General features: G+C 53.5%; 1 protein-coding gene across 2 annotated transcripts in view; it reads right to left on the bottom strand.

Annotated features, from left to right (window-relative positions):
• CRYBG2 (crystallin beta-gamma domain containing 2) overlaps positions 1-26247 on the bottom strand; it is a 31956-nt gene continuing 5709 nt past the window's right edge. The window contains exons 1-20 of one of the 2 annotated variants that reach the window (XM_084785243.1): positions 25145-25362; positions 15817-18313; positions 15422-15472; positions 15222-15334; positions 14987-15116; positions 10835-10974; positions 9091-9217; positions 8816-8851; positions 8375-8511; positions 8107-8233; positions 7729-7868; positions 7515-7641; positions 7100-7132; positions 6862-6974; positions 5634-5763; positions 3869-4008; positions 3435-3558; positions 1337-1495; positions 322-481; positions 1-221 (exon numbers count right to left, since the gene is read on the bottom strand). In XM_084785243.1, coding sequence (XP_084641369.1) covers positions 133-221; positions 322-481; positions 1337-1495; positions 3435-3558; positions 3869-4008; positions 5634-5763; positions 6862-6974; positions 7100-7132; positions 7515-7641; positions 7729-7868; positions 8107-8233; positions 8375-8511; positions 8816-8851; positions 9091-9217; positions 10835-10974; positions 14987-15116; positions 15222-15334; positions 15422-15472; positions 15817-18261 — 4521 coding nt within the window. In that variant the 5' untranslated portion in view covers positions 18262-18313; positions 25145-25362 and the 3' untranslated portion in view covers positions 1-132. Of the gene's footprint in view, positions 222-321; positions 482-1336; positions 1496-3434; positions 3559-3868; positions 4009-5633; positions 5764-6861; positions 6975-7092; positions 7133-7514; positions 7642-7728; positions 7869-8106; positions 8234-8374; positions 8512-8815; positions 8852-9090; positions 9218-10834; positions 10975-14986; positions 15117-15221; positions 15335-15421; positions 15473-15816; positions 18314-25144; positions 25912-26247 lie in introns of those variants that run through there. The other variant, XR_014779879.1, reaches the window with a different exon arrangement.

Below are 26247 nucleotides of genomic sequence, written 5' to 3'. Positions count from 1 at the left end.
CGTAGTAGAAAATAGCCTATGTTACAGAAAAATCTGTAAAAACAAAACAACAACAAACAAACAAACAAACAAACAACAACAACAAATTCATCCCAGCAAAAGCCTCCTGAGGAAAGTGTGAGAAAAATTGGTTCAAAGTATGTGGACAGTCCAGATCTGGGAAGGTCTGTCCTTGGTTGGTTCCCATAGCACCACATGGTCTCGGTCATAACCTCGGCCACCTGAGGGGAGTGAGATTCAGAGACGATCAGAGAATGCTGGAGACAGTACTGTCCTCAGCTCCCTGGGGGTGCCCCCTCCCACAAACACAGCCTACGTTACCCTTCACGTCCAGGATCTGGCCCTCAAACATCTGGCTGCAGATATGACCCAGTTCATTGATGCTCCAAGTCTGGCGTGGTAGGCGGCTTTCGGCCCACAGCACAACTTTGGAGCCCGGGCTAGGCGGTCCAATCACCTGTAGGCTCATGGTGGGGGCCACCTGAAGCCCCAGAAAATCATAAGACTGCATTCCCCACAGGAAATGTCCCATACTCAAGCTATGCTTCCATCACTGGATGTTTGCTGTTGTTTGTTTCGTCGTCTTTGACACAGTGTCTTGCTATGTGTAGCCTTCGCTGGCCTGGAGCTTGCTTATATAGACCAGGCTGGCCTTGGACTCAGGGACATCCAATTGCTTCTGCCTCCCGAGTGCTAGGATTAAGGGCATGTGCCACCAGGCCCAGCTCACACACTGGCTTTGAATGCTGACCCTTACAACTGTGGCCCTAGGCAAGTTTTTTTTTTTTTTTTAGATTTATTTATTTTATGAGCATTTTATCTGTGCACCATGTACATGCCCGATGCCTACAGAGATCAAAAGAGGGCGTCAAGGGCTGGAGAGATGGCTCAGAGGTTAAGAGCACCTACTACTCTTCCAGAGGTCCTGAGTTCAATTCCCAGCAACCACATGGTGGCTCACAACCATCTACAGTGAGATCTGGCGCCCTCTTTGGGCCTGCAGGTGTACATGCAGGCAGAGCACTGTACACATAATAAATTAAAAAAATAAATAAATAAAAGAGGGCATCAAATCCTTTGGAACTGGAGTTAGGGATGGCTGGGAGGCATCGATTTTGTGCTGGGAGCTGAACCTAGGTCCTCTGCAAAAGCAACACGTGCTTTTAAGTGCTGTGTCATTTCTCTAGACCCAAACACTAGTTTTTTGAAAGTTTAACGTGAGGAAAAATAAAGGAACTACTTCTGGATTCTGTGCATCTTGCATCCTACGGGGCTGGGACTTCCCAGGGTAGGTTGGCAAACCTGGGGCTTAGCAGAACCAGCTCCAGAACCATACCTGGTTCTTCAACAGTCCGTCTTCATAGTACCAGACACAGCTGCCCCCGGCTCGGGGCTCCGAGACCACCACACGGCCCGCTTTCATGTCCTCCACGTGGTCAGGCACTGCCAGGAATCCCCCTAGTGCCGCATTCCACAGGCGGAAATAGGCTCGGCGCTGGCGACAGGGAGAGGCTACAGTCAGGCATGCCCCACCACCCTCAACTCTGGACCTTCTAGGGGACCCACACTCCCCAAACCCTCCTGGCCTCCACACTCTTCCCCAACCCTGCTTCAAAGTCACACCTTTTTTATACACCCATACGGAGGGCACATGCACAACACATGTGCACAATCCTGGACCACGGTACCTACACATGTACCTAGGGACCCTGGCAGATGTACTGCAGTCCACAAGGGGGGGGGCACGATTCACAGAAGGCACAAACAATTCCACAGGTCCACGCAGCCATCCCAGTCACACATCATAACTGACACACAGATCCTCCCAGCCTGTTCTGTGCCAGCTACCTATGCTTGCTACAGGTACAGCTGATCAGACTACAGATACACACACACACACACACACACATGAATACACATGTACAGAGGGGAAATGCATGTATATGTACATGGTAAAGCCAAAGAGAAGCACAGCGACACTAGATGGCCAAGGATCAGACCAGGCCGTGCAGGCATCAGCAGGGGCTTTGTTAGAGGTGACATAAATGGAACTGCAGAAACCCCTGGGATCGTCTGAGGAGTGTTCCTCCCTAGAGCACCGCCCAATGGCTCTGCTGTCATTATCTATCTTCAGAGTCCTCGACAAACTCAGGACACAAACGCTATCCCCATTTTATAGATAAGGAAGCAGCTGGGTGTGATGGTGCACACTTTTAATCCCAGCACTTACGAGGCAGAGGCCGGCAGATCTCTTTGAGTTTGAGGCTGGCCTGGTCTACGGAGAGAGGTCCAGGCCAGCTAGGATTATTTGGACATAGTGAGTCCCTGCCTTAATATATAGGTAGACAGACAGACAGACACATATGTGCATGTGCACGCACGCGTGCACACACACACACACACACACACACACACACACACACACACACACACTCACAGACACCAGGATCCCTGCAGAGACAGTGCTTGCTCCAAATTGCAGATAAACTCCTTGTCTACTTCCCTGGGCCTTTATTTCCCCCATGTAAGGGTTAGAGACATGTGCCAAGACCTCTTCCAGCAATGCTGTCATGAGAGTCTGTGAACATCTGTGTGCCCTCATACACAGATGTATATGCTCAGAAGGTTCTCTGGCACAGGCGTGAGCAGGCACTCCCACCCCCGATGTCCGTACTCACAAAAACATACAAACCACCTCCAGAGTACTCAGGCACATGACCACAAGTGACATAGGCACAGACCTACTCTTGGATGGGCACATGGGACACACACACATACATACAAGCACACATGTACACACACACACACATGCACATGGGTTTTTTTTCTGGGTTTGTTTTTGCTTTTTTTTTTTTTTTAATGTGCATTGGTGTTTTGCCTGCATGCATGTCTGTGGGTGTCAGATCTTGAAGTTACAGACAGTTGTGAGCTGCCATGTGGGTGCTGGGATCTGAACCCAGGTCCTCTGGAAGAGCAGTCAGTGCTCTTAACCACTGAGCCATCTCTCCAGCCCCACATATACACATTAAAGTTACTTATATACAATTTTTGTTTCTCATTGCCTACACACAACATGCACATGCACACACATGCACACAAATACAGAAGCCATGTTTGAAATGTCTTAGTGCAGAAATGAAGCCAACTTCTAAACTAGCAGATTAGAGACATGTCCCCTCACATGCAAGTCCTGTGCTTCCCAGAGCCATGTGTGCCGATTGCTGGTAAGTGGGTACAGGAGATGACTTTCAGCTTGGGGTGAACAAGCTGGTTGCATAGACTGTACTGTCCTTTAGGACAGGGCAAAGCTGTTTTGTTTTCAAGGTGATTTGGAGAAAACTACCGAGGGGACGATGCGAGAGAAGGACGCCAAGCTTGGGAAACACGCAGATGGACGTGAGGACAGGCGCTCACACTGACTGCTTGCTACCTACCTGCTTGATAGGATAGAGGGATCCCACCCTCTGGGTCCCGCTGTAGGTCAGCCAGTTGGTGATCTCGCAGCTACCCAATAGCCACTGTCGGCCCCGGAAGTCCCCGTGCTCACACACCACCCAGCTGCGCCAGCAGGTGCCAGAAACACAGACAGACAGACAGACAGACAGACGGTCAGACACAGGTGGAGGGCAAAGCACAGGCGTTAGAACAACCTCTGCCTCCTCTACCCTCACACTAGGATGAGGGCCCACAGCAGGAGGATGAGGCTATTGGGTAGATCTGGGGTTTTCAGGACCCAGCATCCAACCAAGCTCTGGGAGCCAGAGGCCTTCGGTCTGTACTGTTCCCTCCTTTCTGGCCGAGGGTGGGGCTCCCCCATCCCACCAATCACCCAACCCGGCTAGGAGCCCTGCCCCGACCGCATACTCACACACCGCCCTTGACGCGCACGGACAGCACGTGGTTGTTGAAGCCCTCTGCCTGCAGGCTTCGCACCTCCCCGGTCAGCTCGATCTCCTTCCCCTCGAAGCACTCCAGGCCGAAGAGGGACAGCGAAGGCTCTGAAAAGTGCTGGGGCCGGAGGAGGAGAGATGAGGCCATGGGACCCCCAAGCCCAGGCTCTGCCCTACAATCCCAATACTCACACCCCAGATCTGCAGGCCTCCTGGCTTCTGAGGACATTTACTACAAGCAATGACCCCATATTTTTAGTGCCAGGACGTGACGGAGTGGCAGCAACTCAGACTCAAACATCCCTCTTTGAAACACTTCATACATGCGTTATTTTATTGGCTTTTGATTTGTTGTTGTTGGTTTGTTTGTTTTTTTTCCAGACAGGGTTTCTCTGTGTAGCCTTGGCTGGCCTGGAACTCACTCTTGTAGACCAGGCTGGCCTCGAACTCAGAGATCTGCCTGCCTCCCTGAGTGCTGGGATCACAGACGTGCACCACCCACACCCAGGCTATTTTATTGTATTTTTGAACAGGGATCTCACTAAATGGTCCGGACTGGTCTGGAACTCGCTATGTAGCTTCCGGCGTCCTGAGATTACAGGTGTGCATCACTATGCCTGGCTGTCCTAAGAACCAATGAACGCCCAGGCTGGAAACCTGCGGCTTCATTCCCCATCATCTCCTGTTCAGCCTAAGTGAGGGTACCTAATCGTCACGGGGTAATAACCACCGTGGCTCACTGTAGGCCGGATCCTTGGCAGAGCACATTGTCCAATCCCATTCTTGCTCAACAGCCCTAAGAGGTGGATGCTACCATGGTCTCCCTTTAGCAGAGAGGACACTGAGGCTGCAGACAGGAAGACCAATGACCGGAAGCCCAAGATCTGAGCTCCAACCCCAGGTCTAACTGTGCCCAGAGCCCAGTTGCATGTGGTGGCTCAAGCTGTATAGCTAGGCAGCCCTGGGGGGTGGGGGTGGGGGAACGGGACTGCTCTGTCTGGTTCCAGCTGTGCACCCCTTTGTCCCACCCCCCCACCCCCAACAAACCAGAGTGCTTTAAAAAGGGCTACCCAGCAAATATCAGCTGTTCTGACTCAGCACCACCCAGTTACTCTCCTGGTCTCCACAGACCATCGTAGTCTGTCCGTCTCTTCCCAGGAACAGCACAGTGACCTCCCTTCTGGGTCACTGAGGCAGCCCCTCCCTGCCTTGTCCCTCTGGTCTCTCCTGCTGCACAGCCATCTTGCCTGTTGATCCTGACAGCCCTCTCTGAATGGGCCATCACCTCGGCCAAAGCTGGCCCCACTTCTCAGCTCTGGCGACACCACTCCACACGGTCACCTTTAGGTCTTATGTCTAAACTAAAACTTCCCAGTGCCTCTGGGAACTGTTTCAATGAATGCTCAAGGAACACCTGCTCAGTGGGAGCTGGCTTAGGAGCCTCAGAGTCCAGGGCACAGTGAGAGGGTCTGGAAGCTGTTGCTTCTCCAGCCCACTAGATTGGGAGATGAGACAGGGCCCTCCCCTCTCTACTTCTGCGGTTGCTTGGGGGACTGGATTAAGAACTCACCAGGGGCTGGGCGTGGTGGCGCACGCCTTTAATCCCAGCACTCGGGAGGCAGAGGCAGGCGGATCACTGTGAGTTCGAGGCCAGCCTGGTATACAAAGTGAGTCCAGGACAGCCAAGGCTACACAGAGAAACCCTGTCTCAAAAAAAAAAAAAAAAAAAAAAAAAGAACTCACGAGGGGAACCTTCCGGAGAGAGCCCAGGACTGTGGAGGCCAGGCAGCCCATGGCTGTGAGAGTGGGGAACTCGCCCTCTGACACAATGTGCTGGTCAGCCTCAAAGTTCTTCGCCTCAAACAGGACCCAGCTGGAAAGGAACACACGGGGAGAGGTGATCCCGGGGTCTAGCTCATCCTACACCTGCCTGGTAACCCTCAACGTCTGGGAGCTCACTCTGTAGCCCAGGCTGGCCTCGCACTCAAGAGATCCGCCTGCCTCTGCCTTCCTAGCGCTAGGATTAAAGGCGTGCGCCACCACCGCCTGGGTACTTTTAGATGTAAACAAACAGCTTATTCTATGTGTATGCGTGTTTAGCCTGCATGTATGCATAGCTGATATGGCGGTCTGAGTGAACATGACCCCTACGGACTCACAGGGAGTAGCTGCGTCTAGGAGTTACAGCTGGTTGTGAGCTGCCTCACAAGGGTGCTGGGAATCAAACTTGGGGCCTCTGCAAAAACAGCGAGTGCTCTTAATCACTGAGCCATCTTCCCAGGCCAGAAGGTTTCTGGAAATTTGGAAAGGGGGTCAGATTTTTTTCAAACTCTCTCTGTCTCTCTGTGCATGTATGTGGGTGCATGAGCGTGCGCACGTGTGTGTGTGTGTGTGTGTGTGTGTGTGTGTGTGTGTGTGTTTGGGAGCATGTATGTGTGTGCAGACGTGGGAATGTGTGAGTGTGTGTTTGGGCATGAGCATGCCACAGTGCTCATTTGAAGACGAGAGGACTGACAGAATTTGATTCCTTCCATTGTGAGATCCTGGGACTGAACTCAGGCTCTCACACTTGCACTGCAAATTGCTTTTCCTCACTTGAGCTATCTCACCAGCCTCAGATTTCTTTAAAGTACAGTTATAAACAGAACAAGATTTTTTTTGTTGTTTAAGACAGGGTCTCATGCAACCCAAGCCGGCTTTAAACCTGCTGTGTAACTGAGCTGAAGTTAGCTTTAAATTGATTTTCCCGCCTCTCCCAAATGCTGGGGTTATGGGTATGTGCCCTTCTTTTGGGGACTCTTACACTATATTATCTAATATCTCCAAATTTATATTTCCCATTAAAATGTTATTCTACGATGACTCAGGACAGAACAGTTAATCTTAAGGGAGGAAATCATCTGAAGGGTGTGTCTCTTGGCTCCGCCCCTCGCCTCTCCCTGCACTCTGTGCTCCACCCCTTCCTGCTCACCTGCCACCATAGACCCGGCATGACTGGGCGTGGAAAGAAGCTGGCAGAGAGGCCTGGTCATCTTCAAAAGAAATGTGGTCGCCCAGGAAGTTGGGGCCTGAAAAAAGCTGAATCTGGAGACAGAGAGGTGAAGAGGTGAGTGAAAAGTGAGCAGTGGGGCAAGGGGAAGAGCCAAGGAAAGAGTTTTGCCACAAACGTTGTGAAGATCCCACCAGATCCCCGTGCAGCCACCTCTTACCTTCGAGACAAAGTGAAGATCGTCCTCCCCGACCTGAAGGGAGAGATCAGCATTGTGACTGAAGAAGGCCAGCCTTGAAACCTCTGGGCTTCAAAGCAGTTGCGGCTGAGCAGCTGTCCAGCAGCTACAAGCTCCGCCCTTCCTAGGTGCAATGCCCCAAAGACCACCTGCCCTTCTCGCCCCGCCCCCTTTGCGTGGCATTGCTAGCCCCTCCCGCCGCCTCGGCCCCGCCCAGCATGTGATTTCACTGGCCAGGGGTCCCCCCGCCATCCCCCCAGGCACCACCTTCGATGCCCTGCCCCTCCAGGCTACGCTCGACCTGTCCAGCCCTTCCAGGCAGCCTGGGCTTGCCATCTGGCCCCGCCCGCCCACCTAGCCCCGCCTCCGAGGCCACGCCCATCGCCCAGACACACACCTGCACAACTGGCTGAAGGGAGCCAAGGGTGCAGTTACCGGAGCCCCAGTCGTCGCAGTTGCGGTACACGCCCTTCTCCAGGATGTACTGTTCGCCTGAGAAACCCACCTGTTCATAGGCCACCCACCTGCAGGGAGGGCGTGGCATGGGTCGGCGAGGGCGGGGTTGGCCCTGTTCCTGGGCCCGCCCTCCGCCTGGGGAGGGGATTACTTACACGCCGCTTAGCACGTGGATGGCTTGCGTGCCGGGTCCGTGCTGCGCTAGCTCCACGTCCGGGAGGGCGGAACTCACCTCCACGTTGTGCCCCTGGAAGTCCATGTCCTCAAACAGCACCACGGCCGGGTCTCCAAAGTCCTGGGCCCCCCGAGACAGTCAGATTTCTCCCATATACTGATGCAAACCCGTAAGGATGACCAGACCAGATCAGAGGGAAGCTGCCCACCCCGGGAGGTGTCCTGGGGAAGAGCCACAGGAGGGAGAGAGAGAGAGACCACTAGCTCTTGGGAGCACCCTACAAGGGTGGACAGATAAAAGGGTGCAGATTCCTTCCCTCAGACTGTGCTGAGGAAGTTCGGGTGTGGCCCTTGCTCACCGTCCGGATGACCCGCAGGGAGGTCAGCAACTCATCATAGCCTCCCCAGTGTGACCAGTCCGCGTATTCGCCCTCTTCCAGCAGGTACTGGTGACCTCGGAAGCCCTCCTTCTCGTAGCCTACCCAGCTAGGGGAAAGGGGACAGATAGGCCGAGACACCCATGAATAAGATGCTGCACTCTACCAGACAGCCTAGATCGCTTTCCATCCTTCCAGGGTAAAAGCCAGTAGGGACAGGGCAGATAGAAGAAATCCCTTAGGTCCTCACCAGCCCCCAAGAATTCGCAGGGACCCCACGGAGGTCAGATGGGGACTCTGTCTGTCCTCTGGTTGCTGAAGGTTATAGATGTCACCGCTGACTTCCCAGCTCTGGCCCTGAAAACCTGGGGCCTCGTATACCACAGCCTGGATGAAAGGGGTGCCAGATGAGAGATGTCACCCGACTCTACCCAACCCCAGCCAGCCTGGAGTGTCCTGTCCCTCGTCCACACCCCACCTCCCAGCCCCACCCTCACTCCCTTTGAGCACTGTTGCCTGTCTACTCTGCCCTCAGGCCTGATTCACACACCAAAGCAGTGCCTAGTGAGCCTTGAGGCCTGCCCTCCAAAGCCCGCCTTCTGCCCGACACGGCCCTTATCCCATGTCCGCGCCACAGTGACTACCACACAGACACACCAAATAAACCCTGATCCTAAATCTGTCCCCTTACCTTGGGCTCGCCTGGCTTTTCCACGCTTGGGCAGCCCTGCAAAGGAGACATGGCTTAAATGCTAGCCCAGACAAGCCGGGCCAGAGATCACCCCACCCCATACCTCAGGCTAATCCCGCCTCTCCCCTAGTCCAGTTCCCAGTCTGGGCTCTGGGGCAGCGAGTCTCCAGGGAACTGTCCTATGGTGTTCTCTCATCTCCCGCCCTCAGATGCAGGGCCACCCAACAGAGGACTAGGGACAGAGTGGCCTGCTGGTCATCACCCCTGCGCCTTACCAATCTCATGGGCTTTAGTGACCCCACACTGGGGCCTGAGGTACCCCAGGCCTCCAAGGTAGGGTACTCTCCAGGCTCCAGGATATGGGGGGTGTCTTCAAAGAATGGTTTGGGGTACAGCAGCCACCTGGGTGGAGACGGAGAAGCCACTGAACTCCTTTGGGACATAGACTGGGCAGTTTAGAGGTGAGGAAGGGCTTTTGATGGGGGGGGGGGGCTTGCACAAGAAGACACCCCAATCCTCTCTCTATTCTAGAACAGGCTGTCCAGGGTGTCCCTTCCAGTGCTGGTCCTCCCCAGCGACACACAGCAATAGTTTTTCTACAAGCACACCTGCTTCAGACCCTAGCGGTTCTCAGAGAGAAGCCAGGCTGCAGGCAAGCAAGGCCCTCCCTTCCCTGGTGCCGCCTTTCTTCCCCCTCACAGTTTATACTGGCCAGGATAGATTTTTTTTTTTTAAAGATTTCTTTCTTTATTATGTATACAATATCCTGCCTGAATGCCAGAAGAGGATACCAGATCTCATTATAGATGGTTATGAGCCACCATGTGGTTGCTGGGAATTGAACTCAGAACCTCTGGAAGAGCAGCCAGGGCTCTTCACCTCTGAGCCATCTCTCCAGTCCCCGATTTTTTTTTTTTTTAGTCTGATTCTAAGGATGGGACCCAGGACCTCACTAAACCTACCATGCACACGCCTACTAAATGTGTGCACTCCACCACTGAGTAACTCCTAGTCCCAGACCAAGCCTTGGTTGTTTTTTTTTTTTTTTGCTTTTATTTTTGTTTGTTTTTGAGACGCAGTCCAAGGTGGACCTTGAAGTCCTGGCAATCCTCCTGCCACCCCCTCCCGAGAGCTGGCATTACAAGAGTGCAGCACGTCACTTGGCTAGCTTTCTCACTACTCTTTTCACATGCTGTTCCCTCTTTCAGATAGGCCCCTCCCCAGTCATATAGTTAATGAGTACTTGAGGGCAAGCTTCTGTTTCTTTTTCTTTTTTTTTTTCCTTTTTTATTATGTATATAGTGTTCTGCCTGCATGTACACCTGTATGCCAGAAGAAGGCATCAGATCTGATTATAGAGGGTTGTGAGCCACCATGTATGTCCTGGGACTTGAACTCAGGACTTCGGGGGGAGCAGCCCGTGCTCTTAACCACTGAGCCATCTCTCCAGCCCCAGACTCCTGTTTCTAACACCAGGATTACAGAACTGAGTGAAACATACAGACTGAGACCACTCTGACTGAGCCAGATCACATCTAAATAGAACATACACATTCCTGTCCTTTTGTAGTTTGGCTAGTTCATCCCAACTGAGGCATCTCCTCCAGGAAGGCCTCTTTGACTACACCTAGCCCCTACCTCAACATCTTTTCTTTTTTTTCTTTTTGGTTTTTTGAGACAGGGTTTCTCTGTGTAGCCTTGGCTGTCCTGGACTTGCTTTGTAAACCAGGTTGGCCTCAAACTCACCAAGATCCTCCAGCCTCTGACTCCTGAGTGCTGGGATTACAGGTGTGAGCCACCACCCCCAGCCTGGGACAGTCTGACTCTGTAGCCTTGGCTGGCCTAAAACTCATAGAGACCCGCCTGTCTCTTCCTCCCGAGTGCTGAGACTCAAGGTGTGCACCACTGAACCAGGCCCTCAGACTGATTTTCAGGAGGGGAACTGTGTGTCTTGTCTGTTCTGTGTCCCCAGCATGTGGCCCAGTGAATGTCAAAGGATTCCAGGATAGCCAGACTCACAGTCCTGCAGTGACAGCGGCAGATGCCACCCGTAGGGGTCTCTCCAGACTTTGAGAATCTTTCAAGTCTCCTGTCAGCGTCACTTGCTTGCCCTTGAGGCCCTCCTCAGAGAACAGGCTGATCCTTGGGGTGCGGTAGTCCTGCGAAAGGAGAAGGGGGCGACATTTGAATGCACACTGCAGACTTCCCTGTCTCACCAGCCCAGCAGAGCTCCTGGGAAAAGCCAGCTTGTTATCTCCTCAGAAACCAGAGGAGTGTTCTCTACAAGGCCAGCCAGCCTGACCTCCCCCAGGCCAAAGTCCTCACTGGTGTCTGCTGGACTTCTAGAACCTGAGACCAAAGTTCCCAACCTGCAGATTATCAGGAGTATCATCCTGCAGAGTATCAGGAGTATCAACTGCAGAGTATCAGGAGTATCAACTGCAGATTATCAGGAGTATCAACCTGCAGAGTATCAGGAGTATCATCCTGCAGAGTATCAGGAGTATCATCCTGCAGATTATCAGGAGTATCATCCTGCAGAGTATCAGGAGTATCAACTGCAGAGTATCAGGAGTATCAACCTGCAGAGTATCAGGAGTATCATCCTGCAGAGTATCAGGAGTATCAACCTGCAGAGTATCAGGAGTATCATCCTGCAGAATATCAGGAGTATCAACTGCAGATTATCAGGAGTATCATCCTGCAGAGTATCAGGAGTATCATCCTGCAGAGTATCAGGAGTATCATCCTGCAGAGTATCAGGAGTATCAATCTGCAGAGTATCAGGAGTACCATCCTGCAGAGTATCAGGAGTATCAACTGCAGAGTATCAATTGCAGAGTATCAGGAGTATCATCCTGCAGATTATCAGGAGTATCATCCTGCAGAGTATCAGGAGTATCAACCTGCAGAGTATCAGGAGTATCAACCTGCAGAGTATCAGGAGTATCATCCTGCAGAGTATCAGGAGTATCAACTGCAGAGTATCAGGAGTATCATCCTGCAGAGTATCAGGAGTATCAACTGCAGAGTATCAAGAGTATCATCCTGCAGAGTATCAGGAGTATCATCCTGCAGAGTATCAGGAGTATCAACTGCAGAGTATCAGGAGTATCAAAGCCTTTCCTGCCCCGGTGGCTGACTCCCCACAGTGTGTGTGTCGGGGGGGGGCATCAGTGCAGGTGGGGGGTGAAGGGGGGATGGATAGCCATTTCCTGACTGTTCCTTCATGTATAGTTCCAACCTCCATCCAGACTGGCTTTTTGCTGCTGTTTGATGTGGGTGCTGTGTCTAGAATACACGCCCTTGCACCTGCCAGGCAGGCTCTCATACCACACCCCATGCTTCAGGGTGGCTTTTTTTTTTTAAGGCAAGATTTATGTAGTCCAGGCTAGCCTTGAATTCACAATGTAGTCAAGGTTGCCCTGAAACTTCTTCAGGCGCACAGGCACAGCACAGCAGTTTGTAGGCCAAAGGACAACTTGCTGGGCTATGTTCTCTCCTTTCACCATGAGGCATGGCCAGGAGGTCAAACTCAGGCCTGTGACAAGTCACCAAGTCATCTCATGAGCCCCAACCTTCAACTTATTCCCCTGCCTTGACTTCCTGAGTGCTGGGGTGACAGGCATGTGGCACTGTGCCTAGTTTTATGTGGTGCTAAGGGAATCTAAATCATGAGTCACACTTGCTTGGCAAGACCTCTCGCAACTGAGCTACATCCCCAGCCCCTCCTCCCAATACCCATACCAGCCTAGCCTTGGCTCGGGCCTGCGTCTCATCCCGAGCTGCAGCAAGGCTTCTTTTCTTTCTTCCTCGCTAGGACCATTTTAATTCACTCACTCATTCATCAGGTGAGAAATCATCTGCACTTGTGCTAAGGCCGTGCTCTACCTCGTCCCTTTCAGTCCCTCTAAGGGTGGTCTCCATCTTTAAACACACAGGAAGGTCAAGCCCAGCAAAGGGAAGCACACTGCCCAAGATCACACAGCATGTAAGCAGTGCAGCCGAGAACAGAGAAGGGTAGTTTTTGTTTCGTGTTGCAACCCAGCACATCCCACATGCCTGGCACAGGTGCCGTGTGGATCAGGCGATCCCAGTACTGGGGAACCTCAGAGCTTGTGCTTGTCGGCTCTGCCTCATGCCCTCCTACACAGGGTGAATTTACTGTGCCTTATAATGAATTGCTCACCAACGCGTGCACAACTGTAGAGCCTTTGAAAACTGCCATCCCAAACTGGAAGGTGGCGGCACATGCCTTTAATCCCAGCACTGGGGGAGGGAGAGGCAGGGGGATTGCTGTGAGTTCAAGGCCAGCCTGGTCTACAAAGTGAGTCCAGGACAGCCAAGGCTACACAGAGAAACCCTGTCTCGGAAAACAAAAACAAAAACAAAAAGACAAAAGAAAGAAAGAAAGAAAGAAAGAAAGAAAGAAAGAAAGAAACCAACTGCCATCTCTTTCTCTAAGCTCCTTGGCCCTAGTGCTCATCTCACTGAAAACACAGTTAGCTGGGTGCAGTGGCACATGCCTCTCGCTTGGGAGGTGAAGGCAAGAGGACCAGGATTTCAAGACCAGCCATGCCTACATGGTGAGTCTGAGGCTATCCCAGGCTGACATCAGGCCTTGTCTCAAAAAACAAACAAACAAACATGTCCCCAGGCACAGTGTCTCACATTTGTAAGTCTGTAAGCAGAGCTTTGGGGAAAGGCTGGGGCAGGAGGTTTGATGCAAGGCCGAGGCTACGGAGTAACCGCTGGCTAAGTCTGAGCTCAGGGGAAGATCCTGTCTCAAATAAAACAAAACAAAAACCCACAAACAAACCTCCAGGGGTCTGATGGGTCTTGTTTCTGACATTGTTCTGCATCTCTCTAGTGGTCAATGCCACTCTGTCAGACTCAGCATCAGTAGTATGTAAAGCTGTCCATTTCACTTTAAATACTCGAAGTTCGGTTGGCTTTTCAAAATGTATACCCATTTCTTAAAAATCACAAGTGTGGTGACACACATCTGTCATCCCAGCACTTGGGAGGTTAAAGCAGGAGGATTGCAGATTTTTGTTTGTTTGTTTGTTTGTTTGTTTTTTTGAGACAGAGTCTCTGTGTAGCCTTGGCTGTCCTGGACTCGCTTTGTAGACCAGGCTAGCCTCAAACTCACAGCGATCCGCCTGCCTCCGCCTCCCAAGTGGTGGGACCAAAGGCGTGCGCCACCATGCTGGCTGGATTGTGGATTTTTATCTAAGACCTGGTCTCAACAAAATATAGCCATCTCCAGGCTAGAAATCACTCCTTCCGGTCCTGTCATCGTTCTCCCTTTCTGGAAGCCGGCAGAGGTCTGTCTGCAAGTTCCCAGTCTGCTCTGCTGCCCTCAGAGTCTAGCTGACTATGACTCTTGGAGGGGAAACCCCACACAGAGCCCGGCACAGAGAGGATAAGAAAAATGTCTGTGGGGTTGACGAGTTGGCTCGGCACGGAAAGGTGCCTCCTGCTAACCTGATGACCAGAATTCAGTCTCTAGGACCCACAAGGAGGAAGGAGAGACCTGACCTTCACAAGTTGTCCTCTGATCTCTGCATTCATTCGTGCTGAGGCATGTGGTTGTACACACACACACACACACACACACACACACACGCACGCACGCACACACACACACAAATGCAATAATGCAATAAAACTTTTAATTACAAACATGAGAGAGGGAAGTGTCTATAAACAAGTAAAGGAATACACTCCATGGAACCTTGCCCAGAGTGGTGGGTGACTCTGGCCCGTTCCTGCCACTCTGACCTAATTTTTTTGTTTGTTTCTTCGAGACGGGGTTTCTCTTGTGTAGCCTTGGCTGTCTTGGCCTCACTTTGTAGACCAGGCTGGCCTCGAACTCACGGGGATCCACCTGCCTCTGCCTCCCCCCAAGTGCTGGGATTACAGGCGTGTGCCACGCCCCCCTCCCCCCATCACTCTGACCTAATTCGGAACTAGCACCATCTCACACCTCCCCAGCCTGCTTACCCAGGAGTGCATCCCCCACTTACTCATCAGTCTGCACAACCCAGCTGTCTTTCCCTCTCTCTGTGGCTCCAAGGCCAGGAGGTTAGTGGTACCCCGTACTGACTCCTTCTGACCTCTGCCCCATCGCCCCCTGAGAGGGTACCTCTCTAGGCACTGACCACTCACCCTCACAGCCCTCTTCAGGGAGCCGATGGCTCGGGTACTCCATGAGGATGCCAGGGCTCTGAGTTCCACATCCCCCTCAGGCAGCAGCAGCTTCTGGCCCCGGAACTCTGGCTGTTCGTACAGTATCCAGCTGTGGACCCAGAGGCCCCAGGGGATGAGTCTCAACACTTTCCTTACCCCAGGTTCACAGCCAGGGCCCCACCCCCACCCCGCTCCCTGGGCACACCCCACTTACCAGCCTCGTACCACTCTTATGGAGGCTACAGGGGCCCAGCCTGAGGCATCTGAGGTGTCTCCCCAGACTTCCCTGCCTCTGCCCTGGCAGCCAGGCTCTGAGAAGAGGATGACCTGAGAAAGCACAGCAGGTACCCTCAGACCTTGTCCCCAGGCACTGCCCCCTGCCAGCCTCCATTTGCCATCCCCCCATGCTCCTACCTTCCCAGGCCTGGTGTTCACTTTGCCCTGGGTCTTGCCTTCTGCTGGGCTCTGAGACAGAGACAGTGTTAGAAATCATATGGGGTCCCCACACTGCTCCCTCTTCTGGCCTCGACTCCAAGAATACAGTGATATGAGATTACCACTGTGTCCCAGGAGCTGTCCCCCAGCTGCCAGGCTGCGAGAACCAGCAAGTCTTTTGGAATCTATACACCCCAACTACACCGCCATAGGCACCGAGGCCCCACGCGATGTGCATTGCAGAGTTCAACCAAGTAAGCTCAGAACCAAGCCTCCTGCCTCCTGGGACCCTGCCTCCCAACCCCACTCTCTTCAACCATTCAGGGGGGGGGAGGCTAAGTATCTCCCTTGGCCCCCTAGAAGGTCTCACTCACCCACCCTTCCGGGGCCTGGAGAAGTGCCGGTTTCTCTAGTGGTGGCCTTCCGCTGCAGAGCAGGGGCAACTGTCCCAGCACCTTCTTGAGCCCTGGCACTCCGTGAGCTGGCAGAGCAGATAGTTTTGTGCCTAGCGGTTCTAGGGTAGGGGCGTCCTTGTTGGCTGGCACCATATTGCCGAAGAGAAGGCTGCCTCCCAGGCGGGAAGTAGGCCGGCTGCTGACCTGAGGTTCAGGGCCTTGACCTGCTACGTGTTTCTTCATCATCTCCATAGGAGAGCAAGAGACCTTAGCAGGCTTGGGTGGGGAGGGATCCAGGGAGGGGCCAGGCCTCGCTTGCTCGCCACTCGGCTGGAGTTTCCCATCATCACTCAGGTAGGGGTTTTCCAGCTCCTCCTCTTCCTCCTCCTCCTCTTCCTCCTCCTCCTCTTCCAACGCAGGTCCCCCCTGGGGAGTGGGTTCTGGCATGCGTGGCGCCACCTGATCCTCCTCAATGGCGGGCAGCGTGGCGTACATGGCCAGGTAGGAGGAGCGGGGAGCTCGGGGCAATCGGTGAGTTCGGAGGATCTCAGGGGGTTCCATGCTCCGCAAAGTATCCAGAAAAATCTCCAGGTCAGCGCTCAGGGCTGCTTCGTCCTCCTCCCTGGATGCCTCTGAGGGTGCCTTTCCCTCACTGGAGTCTGGGATGAGCTGAGGTTTCACGCTGACCTCTGCTCCCATTGGCTTTGGAGCAGGAGAACCTTCTAGACTGAGGGACACCTTGACCTCTGAAGAGGATGGGTCAAGGGGCGCAGCAGGGCTCTGGGAACTTTCCTTTGGGGTAGGCGATGAGATAGGGTTCCCTGGAGAATCCTGGATAACCTCATCCTGTTTGGGGGTCAGGGGAGGAGGGGCAGCAGGGCCTTCAACAGTCTCCTTGGGAGAAAGAGAACGGGGAGGGCTATTTGGAGGGTCCAGGCCACCCCTCTTGAAGGAAGGGCCCCCTTCTACATCCTGCACAACCTCTTTTGGGGTACAGGAGGGAGCAGGCAGGCGAGGGCCTGGAAAGACTTCTTTCTGAGTAAGAGCAGAAACGGGCACACTTTCAGGTTCCTGAACAAACTTATTCTTGGGTGAATTCGGGACAGGAAGACCTTGTGGGCTAGGGATGGCCTTTGCCCTTGGACAGGATGGGCTAGGAGGTGGTTCGGGCGTTGTAACCTCGCCCTTCCCCATGGGCAGGACGGGGGCCATCGGGCCTTCAAACTTCTCTTTCACAGAGGGCAGGACATGAGGTGCCGGCTGGGCTTTGAGGTGTACGGGCACCACAGGCCGCTCTGTAGGATGATGGGCCAGGGAGGAGGCACAGGTCTGCGGCTTGGGAGAAGACGGTGCTGACGTTCGGCTCTGGCTCTGAGAAGTCTGGTTGGGGAGCAGGGCAGGACTGGAGGCTCCCTGCGGCATTGAAGATTCCCCAGTTCTGGTGTGCGAGAGTCCTCCGCCTTGGTCTGGCACCGGGTAGGCTACAGGGGCGGCACGGTCCTGAGCAAGGGGATCAACCGCAGGGATGCCTACCCGGACCAGTTCTGAGCTGTTGTTTTTCAGCTCGGCTGTGCTGGTCTCAAGCTGCTGTCCCGAGGTTGTTCCCACTGTGCCACCCAGGGCTGAACCCCTTGACGTAAGCACCGTGAGCCTTGGGATTCGGCTGGCAGGGGGGCTGCTGCGCTCCGAGGGCACGAGGTTGCTCAGCAGTTCCAGGGCCTGGCTACGGCTGGGTGAGCCCTCAGCCCTGGGGCTCACCACCACTGCCCGGACAGTCCGGGTCACATTGCGGCCCCTTGGCAGGGCCTCGCCTGGCATTGATGGTCCCACGCTGACAGAGCTGCTCACTCGGCGGTCCACGTGCCCTCCCACCACTGTAGTGGTGGTGGTCCTCACAGTGCGTGTCACCCGCCACTCTTCATGGTTCCTGGAACCTCCGCCGGTGACACCCACACTGGGATGGGGACTTGGTTCACGTGGCCCAGGCAAAGGTACCAATAATTCAGCCCTAGCCATGGATCCCATGCCTGGTGGTTCAGTTCTGGGAACCTGGAGGCCTCCATCACTCCACTCCACAGGCCCCTGCAGCCTCACCATAGGCTTTTTCTCCTTGGGGGGTGGAATATATTTCTTAGAAAAGATGGGCCCATGGCTCTGGAAGTTCGTGGCTCCAGGCTCCTCCCCAGGACCTTGGCAACTGGCAGTGTCTTCTTCCTTCTTAACAAAGCCATTGACTTCTTCTCGCGGGAAGCCACGCTCAAACACTTCTTCCTGTGGGGTTTCCATCCGGGCACCTGACACCAGAGACACTTTGTGAAAACGGTGTCTGGTCTCTTCCTGGACAGGAGGCCGTTGGTGCCATGTCAGTGTGGCGCTTACCACTCGGGCCTCAGCTCGCGCTGAGGTGCCAGCTGCCTCTTCCATGCTCGGCCCTGACAAAACCCGAGATGTCCTTGTCACACTGTGGCCTGGCTCCCTGCAGATGATTTAAAAAAAAAGGGGGGGGGGAAAGATGAGCACCAAGGAGTAGAAGGACGGGTCCCCAAAAGCACAAAGCAGCTACCAGGCCCAGATCAGGCAGGATAGACTCAGGCAAGTCATGGGTCTTCGGTTCCTCTCCTGAAAGATGGATTTGAGAGTCTCCTCTAGGACTGGAGTCATCAGAGCCTCTTACCTGCTCATCTCACCACTTGCAAGTGATGTCAGGTGCCCCAAAAGATGAAGCTGAGGCTTGAATCCAGGAGGAGAAAGAAGAGATGATAAAACACTTGGCCCCTCTGGCTTATGGGAGCCATCAGGGAGCCAAAGGCTAAGAAACAGGAAATGACACCCTTGCCAATAGACAGATCTCTATTCTTTCCTTTCCTTTCCTTTCTTTCTTTCTTTTCTGTTGTTTGTTTTTCAAGACAGGGTCTCTCTATGTGGCCTTGGCTGTCCTGGCCTCGCCTTGTAGACCAGGCTGGCCTTGAACTCACAGTGATCCGCCTGCCTCTTCCTCCTTAGTGCTGGGATTAAAGGCGTGCGCCACGTCTAGTCTTTCAAGGTTTCTTTCTTTTTTCTTTTCTTTCCTTTCCTTCTTTCTTTCCTTATTCCTTCCTTTCCTTCTGGTTTTTTTATCCCCACCTCTGTTTTGTTGTTTTCAGACAGGGTCTCTCTGTGTAGCCCTGGCTGTCCTGGAACTCAACTCTGTACACCAGGCTGGCCTCAGATTCACAGAGATCCACCTGCTTCCGCCTCTCAAGGTTTCTTAAAAGAAAAGCAGAGCAGCCGGGTGTGGTGGCGCACGCCTTTAATCCCAGCACTGGGGAGGCAGGCAGAGGCAGGCAGATCACTGTGAGTTCAAGGCCAACCTGGTCTACAAAGCGAGTCCAAGACAGCCAAGGCTACACAGAGAAACCCTGTCTCAAAAAAAAAAAAAAAAGAAAAAGAAAAGAAAAGCAGAGCAGTCCTGGGTCTCCAACATCTGTCGGCCACTGGCCAGATGACCTTGGATAGGTCACGTCTTCAACTGCAGACCTGGAAGACTGAGCGCACACTTCATGGGGGTTGTCAGGATCCAGGAGACAAGAGAGAACACAAACTTTGGCTTTACTAACCAAAAGGCTGGCTCATGAACCTCCCGGTGTCCCCTTGGAGGTCTGTGAAACTACGCTGGCAGGTGAGCACCAGTCACATAGGTGGTCAGAGGACAGGGTACCTCTGAGTCCCAGTAGACCCTACACATACCTCGGACCTTACAATGCACTTTGCCTCTCTTTCCCCTGAAACCATTCTTTCTCCCTGGATAGATGGAGAAATAAAGGGGCAGAGGGAAGCTGGGATTAAAGGCATATGCCACTGCACCCTGTTGTTTAATTTACTTTTATACCTATGTGTGTGCGCTTGCGTGTATGCCTGTTGTCCGCCACATGCGTGCAGGAGCCCACAAAAGTCAGAAAAGGATTTCACACCTCCTGGAATTAAAGTTACAGATGGTTTTGAGGCACCACATGGGTACTAGGAACTGAACCCCAGCCTTCTTCAAGAGCAGCAAGTGTTCTTAACCGCTGAGCCAACTCTCAAGACCCCCGGATCGTATTTCTTTGTGGTGCTGAGGATCGAACCCAGGCCTTCATGCATGCTGGGCAAACGTTGTATGACTGAGTCATATTCTCAGCCCTCTCGTTTGTGTCCCCTTCCTCACCTTTTTTTACTAAATGGCGGGGTGTGGGGACACCTGCCATAGCTGACATCTGGGTTTGGGAATTTTGGCTTTGGTGGCTACAGCAGCAGCCACGGGCTAAGGGCATCCTCTGGGGCACCTGGCTAGATGCTTTCCATCGGGTGTCCTACTGAGCCTAAATCCGGGGAGTCTGGACTTCCTGAAGAATTAAAGCATGGGCTGGGGAAATGGTTCAGCAGTTACGAACACACACACACACACACACACACACACACACACACACACACACACTGTGTTTGCAGGAGACTCAAATTCACTTTACAATTTCCTGTCACTCCAGCTCTGGGAAATCCGGTGCCTCTGATCTTCAGGGCACGTACACTCACACGCACATACCCACATACAGATACACACATACATGTACATATTTAGAATAATAAATATTTAAAAGGAATAAATTATAAACACACACTTCTATTTTGTGAATGAGAGTTTAGAACAGTTCAGATGGATGAAAAAAAAAACTTGTTCAGAGTTGTACCCCAATTCTGAGGGCCTAACCACATTCCCAACTCCCCATATATATATACTACCCAACCTAGGACAGTTCATCTTCCAGTCTGTACCTCATCTCCATGAGCCAGCCCCCCCTATAGAGATGAACATATATATTTAATAACTAAGTCTCTGATTTGGTGGTTACGCTTTAAATTCTTTTAATATTTATTTGCTTGTTTTGACTTTTTTGTTTGTTTGTTTGTTTTTCATTTGAGTCAGGATCTCTCTGTGTTAGCCTTGGCTGGCCTGGAGTAGCTTTGTAGAGCAGGCTGGCCTCAAACTCACATACAGCGATCCACCTGCCTCTGCCTCCCAAGTGCTGGGATTAAAGTCTTGGGCCACCACGCCCTTTTTTTTTTTTTTAATGTTTTAGAATAGTATCTTGCTCTGTAACTCTGACCTGAGAGTAGTTATGTAGCCTACGGTGGCCTCAAACTGATCCTTTTTGCTCAGCTTCCTAAGCCAAGGGCTGGAATTACACGCGTGTACTGCCATGGCTGGCTGGGTTCTCTCTGAGCTTTGTGCGCTTGCATGTTTGAGACAGGCTCTCATGTAGACCAGTCTGGCTTTGAACTCCCTCTCACCAAAGAGTATCTTGAACTTCTTTTTTTCCCCTAAATTGCAGTGTGTGCGTGTGTGTGTGTGTGTGTGTGTGTGTGTGTGTGTGTGTGTGTGTGCACGTATCCCATGATGTGCACGAGGAGGTCAGAGGACAACTCTTATGGGCTGTCTCCTTCCACCACGCGGGTTGAGGAGATGGAGCTCAGATTGTCAGGCTTGGCGGCGGACCACCTACATCCACTTTACCCGTCTCCCCAGCCATGACCTTTCACTTCTGAGTCTCTTGCCTCTACTACCTCTGAGTGGTAGGATTTTAAGCACGTACCACACTACTCCTGGGTTTCACAGCACCGGGATGCAACCTAGGGCTTCCTATGTGCTACGCAAGCACTTTACCAAGTGAGGTACACATCCCAGCTCTGGGGTCCACCTTAAAAAAGAGCCCACATCAGACCTTAAGGAGCAATCTACCCTCACGCGTTTATCCCCAAGCACGCCATGCCAAGGCTGTTTTCAGACCTAGGGACTCTAAGGCGGTCTCTGTTTCCTCAACCTGGGCCAGCTCATCTTCCAGCCCTGTACCTCATCTCTGTGAGCCAGCCCCCAGAGGTTACCCCCCCCCCGAGTGGGAAAAAGACCCCACCACCCTAATTCTCTGCTCCCACCTCCCCCTCCCTCCTTCCTGAGACACCGGAGGAGGGAAGCTGAACTTTAACCTGCCCTGTGGCCCCAGCAGTGACTCAGGTTTTATGAGGGGCACAGATGAAAGGGGGCTGAAGCCCTGAGTATGTGTGACTCAACTGCAGGACCACTGGTGGCCACCACAGTGTCTGGGCGTAGAGCTTGTGGGCCCCCCTGAAAGCCTATGAATAGGGGTGGGGAGTCCTGGATGACCCCCCCCCTCCCCCAAGACTTCCCTAGCCAGGGTGTGTTGAGAACTGACCCGCGTCTAGACACTTGAGCGCCTCACGGCGGGCCCGACCCTCCCACCTTCACTGAAGTGTTGCTCACTCCCCTGAGATTCCCCCCACCTTGCCCCTCACCCCAGCACCTCTGAAGTCCCTTCCTCCCCACAGACTCCCCTCTCCATATCTGAGGAACATCAGCGAACTTTGTTGCCCCAGATCCCAGGTCGCCAATGGCAAGTGGCAAAGTCTGAGTTATAACTCATTTGTTGACAGCCCGTTCGTTTCATTCAGGGCTAATTATTTTGAGGCAAACTGCCAAGCCCTGGCCAGACTCACCCAAGGCTAGCTCTCTTACGAAGCTGGTCTCCCAGGAGTCCACAGCTAAAGGATCAGATGTTTGGAAAGTCCCATGGACTTCGGCAAAGGACCAGGAACACAGCTGAAGGCAGGCAGGCGGTCGGCTGGGAGTCTATTGATGGCCTACCTGCCGACAATCAGCTCCATGCCTTTCTCAGCCCAGCCCAATCCAGGGACAACACCCCCTGATGGCCACTCATTCCTTAAGCATGTGGTCACAGCTTCTGCCTGCATACTTCTAAGGACAGGGAGGTCACCTCCTGACGGGTCACCTGTCCCATCCCTAGACAGTCAGGACTGCTAGAATGTTCTCCATGTGTGTTGGAATGTGCCTGTCTATAGCTCCCCATTTTTTTTTTGTCTTTGTCTGGAGACACACCCCAGTAACCTAGCTACCACCCCTGCAAACAGAAGTGCCTGTTCCAAGAGGCCTCTCTTCTCTGGGGGGGGGGGGGAGCGAGTCCACTAAGTGGTTTTGCTAGCAAGGTGACCTGTGACCTCTAAACAAGGTGTGTGGGGATGGGAAGGGAGAGGCTGAGGAGGGGGGTGGGGGGAAGGGGGCCCCCGAGTGTGGGAAAAAAAATCTCATCTAACCCAACAAGTCCTGGGATTCTCTCTCTGCTTACATGTGAGTCACCCCCAAACTAGGCCAAACCAGTCCACAGGCCCGCGTGCTGCCAAACGCACGCTGCATCAGGCAAGCGTTTTAGAGAGTCAAAGACCCACCACGTCACACAGCCCCAAAACACAGAGACCCCCCCAACAGACAGAGCCAGACACAGCCAGGAACACACCAACACATGCACGGTCACACACCAAGACACACAGACGACACACAGACAACCTGAGGCGCAGGAGGCATGCAAGCCATTACCACACGTGTGCACATACCTCCAGCGCACACCCATTCGGTTCACAGCCACAAACACGCTCTCCTCCCTTTCTTTGCAATTTGTCTGCCCTTGAACGGGGATCGTCCCTGGTGCATGCGCAGTTTACACTCGCTGGCCTGGTCGTACTCTGCCCCTTTCACACATTAGTCAACCCTTGCTTAAAGAATTGTGAGTGCAGATCGATAGTGTCCCTGAGGCTCACGTCCTTTCATCTCTAAGTGAGTCCTAGATTCCAACTCCAGTCTTGGTCCCCTAGACCCCCAACCAGCCAGAACCCTGGGTTCCCCACCTCACCCTACTGTTTGCTCCCTGCCTCTCTCTGAGACCAGCTCACTTCCTACCCCCTCACCCTCTGACAGGCTGTCTTCCATTGCCTGGGAAGCTGGGGTACCCTGGCAGCTCTGAGGGCCAGTCTGGACACCCCATGTCCTCCTCCCTAGGCACAGAACCAGGCACTCCCAACTCCTGCCCAGGGGTCCTAGGGCCTCCATGGTTTGGCCTCTGTTAAGGGCGGTAGTGTCAGATCCACATTATGTCCCACACAGCAACCATAGGCCACCCTGAGCTCTGCACTGGGCCAAAGAGGCCTCTTTGCAAATTGGGGGGTGGGGGGGGGTGGAGGGCGGGGCAGGGGTGACTGCTAGGGTACAGACAGATCTGGGTTTGAATTCTGACTGTCCGATTGGCTTTAGGCACATGACTTATTCTTGCTAAGCCTCAGTTCCCTGCTTCAGTTAGCCCGTGTTTGTGTGTGTGTGTGTGTGTGTGTGTGTGTGTGTGCGTGTGTGTGTGTGTGTGTGTGTGTGTGTTTGTGTGATGCAAAGGTTTGCCCCTATTTCATGAATTAAATAAAATTACATTTAAAAAGCCAAACCAGCCGGGCGTGGTGGTGCAGGCCTTTAATCCCAGCACTCGGGAGGCAGAGGCAGGCTGTGAGTTCAAGGCCAGCCTCATCTACAAAGCGAGTCCAGGACAGCCAAGGATACACAGAGAGATCTTGTCTTGAAAAACCAAAATAAATAAATAAATAAATAAATAAATAAATAATAAAAAGCTAAACCATAGAAAATAGCCACCGCCTCCATCCGTGGAAGCCTCTCAGAGGTCCCTTTGGTGGCCCAGGACTTTCCTAGTGGGGTCCCATGGTCATTGGTTCCCGGTGCGTTTTGAGGAATCCATCTCTCCCTCCCCCACAGCCTACCAGGCTGATTTAGGAGACCCACTTCAACACAAATAAAAACCTGAGCTTCGGAGTCTCGGCGCCTCTTTTTGTGGCTGCCAGCAGAGTCAGGTGGGGTAATTACCACTACCAATGGCATGTAATTAATAAGCATCCGTGCTATTTTGGCAGCCTCATGGAGTTCAAAGCATGTTCCTGTGGCCACCCCCTTCTTCCTCATCTCCGACGACTACCAGACCCATTCAACAAAGCAAGGCCCAGAGAGGTGAAATAACCTGTGCCAGGGCACCCAGCACCTTGGCCGGAGGCCTATTCCCAGGCTGCGTCTGGGGTCTCTTGCAAAGGACCCCGCAATAACGACAGGTGCTGAAAGGCAGGGTACCCTGGCTAGCCCGTACTCTCCACGATGAGTGTGTCGTCCCCATCCCCAGATGGCAAGCAGAGGGAGGAAAGCGGCGGTGGGTTTTTTTTTGGGGGGGGGGGCTGGAGGGGGGAGAGGGGAGCGGGAGAATCAGAGAATCAGAGAGTGGACACAAAGTTGTCTCACACCCAAGGTTCCAAATGAATGGGAATCACAAGCCTGAGGTGCCCAGGAAGAAGACAGACAAGACAGACGGACCCAAGTGGGAGTTGCCACACCACACTGCCCTCTCACGATCACGTCCCTCAGGCACCGACCTTTACTTACCCACTGTGTGGGAATCCAGGCTCCCAGCCCACTCCGAGCTCCTGCCGGTTCTCCTCCTCGCTTCCCTGATGCTGTGGGACTCTCAGCCTCGGTTCCCCAGGCAGGTTGATTGGGCACCCAGCGATGGGGCGGAGTTCCTGCGGAGGCTCCTGCCAGCCCCTGGATTCCTCAGGGCCACAGGGGTGGGGAGCTGGTCTGGCCGGTTCCTTACCTTCTTCCGCCGCCGCCGCCGCCGCCGGTGCCCGCCCGCACCCCTGCAGGGTGACAGTGATGTGGTAGCGGGTCCTTCTGACACCGGGACGAGTGTGTAGGGTCTCTGGCTGTGGCTGGGCTGGCCCTGAGGTGACAGGCTTGCCCTTTGCCCTTGCTGCAGTGAGGAAGGACTCCGGGTGGGGCAGTAGGTGTGCGTCTTCCAGGTTACCGAGTGGCTCTGGCCTCAGCCGAACCTCTGGGGTGCTGTGTTGCGGGTGCTGGCAGGTATAGCCTGGGGATCCCTGTTTCAACGGAGGAGGAGGAGGAGGAGGAGCAGGCTCTGGGAAGGAGAGATGGTTGGGACCACCAATGACTTCAGCGGAGCCTGTTGGTCCTGGGCACTCGTGCTCCATAGAGCCATAGCTGGCCAAGTCACAGGCACTGCCCACAGCTGGCCTCTGTAGCCTCCCCAGAGGTTCACTTTGTCTTTCTGAGATGTGTAGTCGCTTCTGACTCCATAAGCCACTGTGGCTCCTGACCCGAAGGTCCCATTCCGATTGGCTTTGGGTTTGGACCTGGTGGAAAGCAGAGGCAGGAACTCAGTGACAGGGACATGGTAGTGGCATCTCCACCTCTGGAATCTAGGTACCTCTCGATACCTTTTTCGCTCGGTTGGTCTTGGTTTTTCAAGACAGGGTTTCTCTGTGTAGCCTGGGCTGTCCTGGACTCGCTTTGTAGACCAGGCTGGCCTCGAACTCACAGAGATCCATTTGCCTCTGCCTCCCGAGTGCTGGGATTATGCGACACCACGGCACCTCTTTGACTGCCTTCGTTGACCCACAGGAAACTGAGTAGGACTCTCAGAGCTAAGACAGTGGGGGCAGGATCCTGGCTAAGCCCCTACTCTTCTA

The sequence above is a fragment of the Acomys minous genome (assembly GCF_964271855.1).
Source record: "Acomys minous genome assembly, chromosome: 6".
Taxonomy (NCBI): domain Eukaryota; kingdom Metazoa; phylum Chordata; class Mammalia; order Rodentia; family Muridae; genus Acomys; species Acomys minous.
Note: the sequence above shows the minus strand (reverse complement) of the source record. Positions and strands in the feature narration are given on the sequence as shown.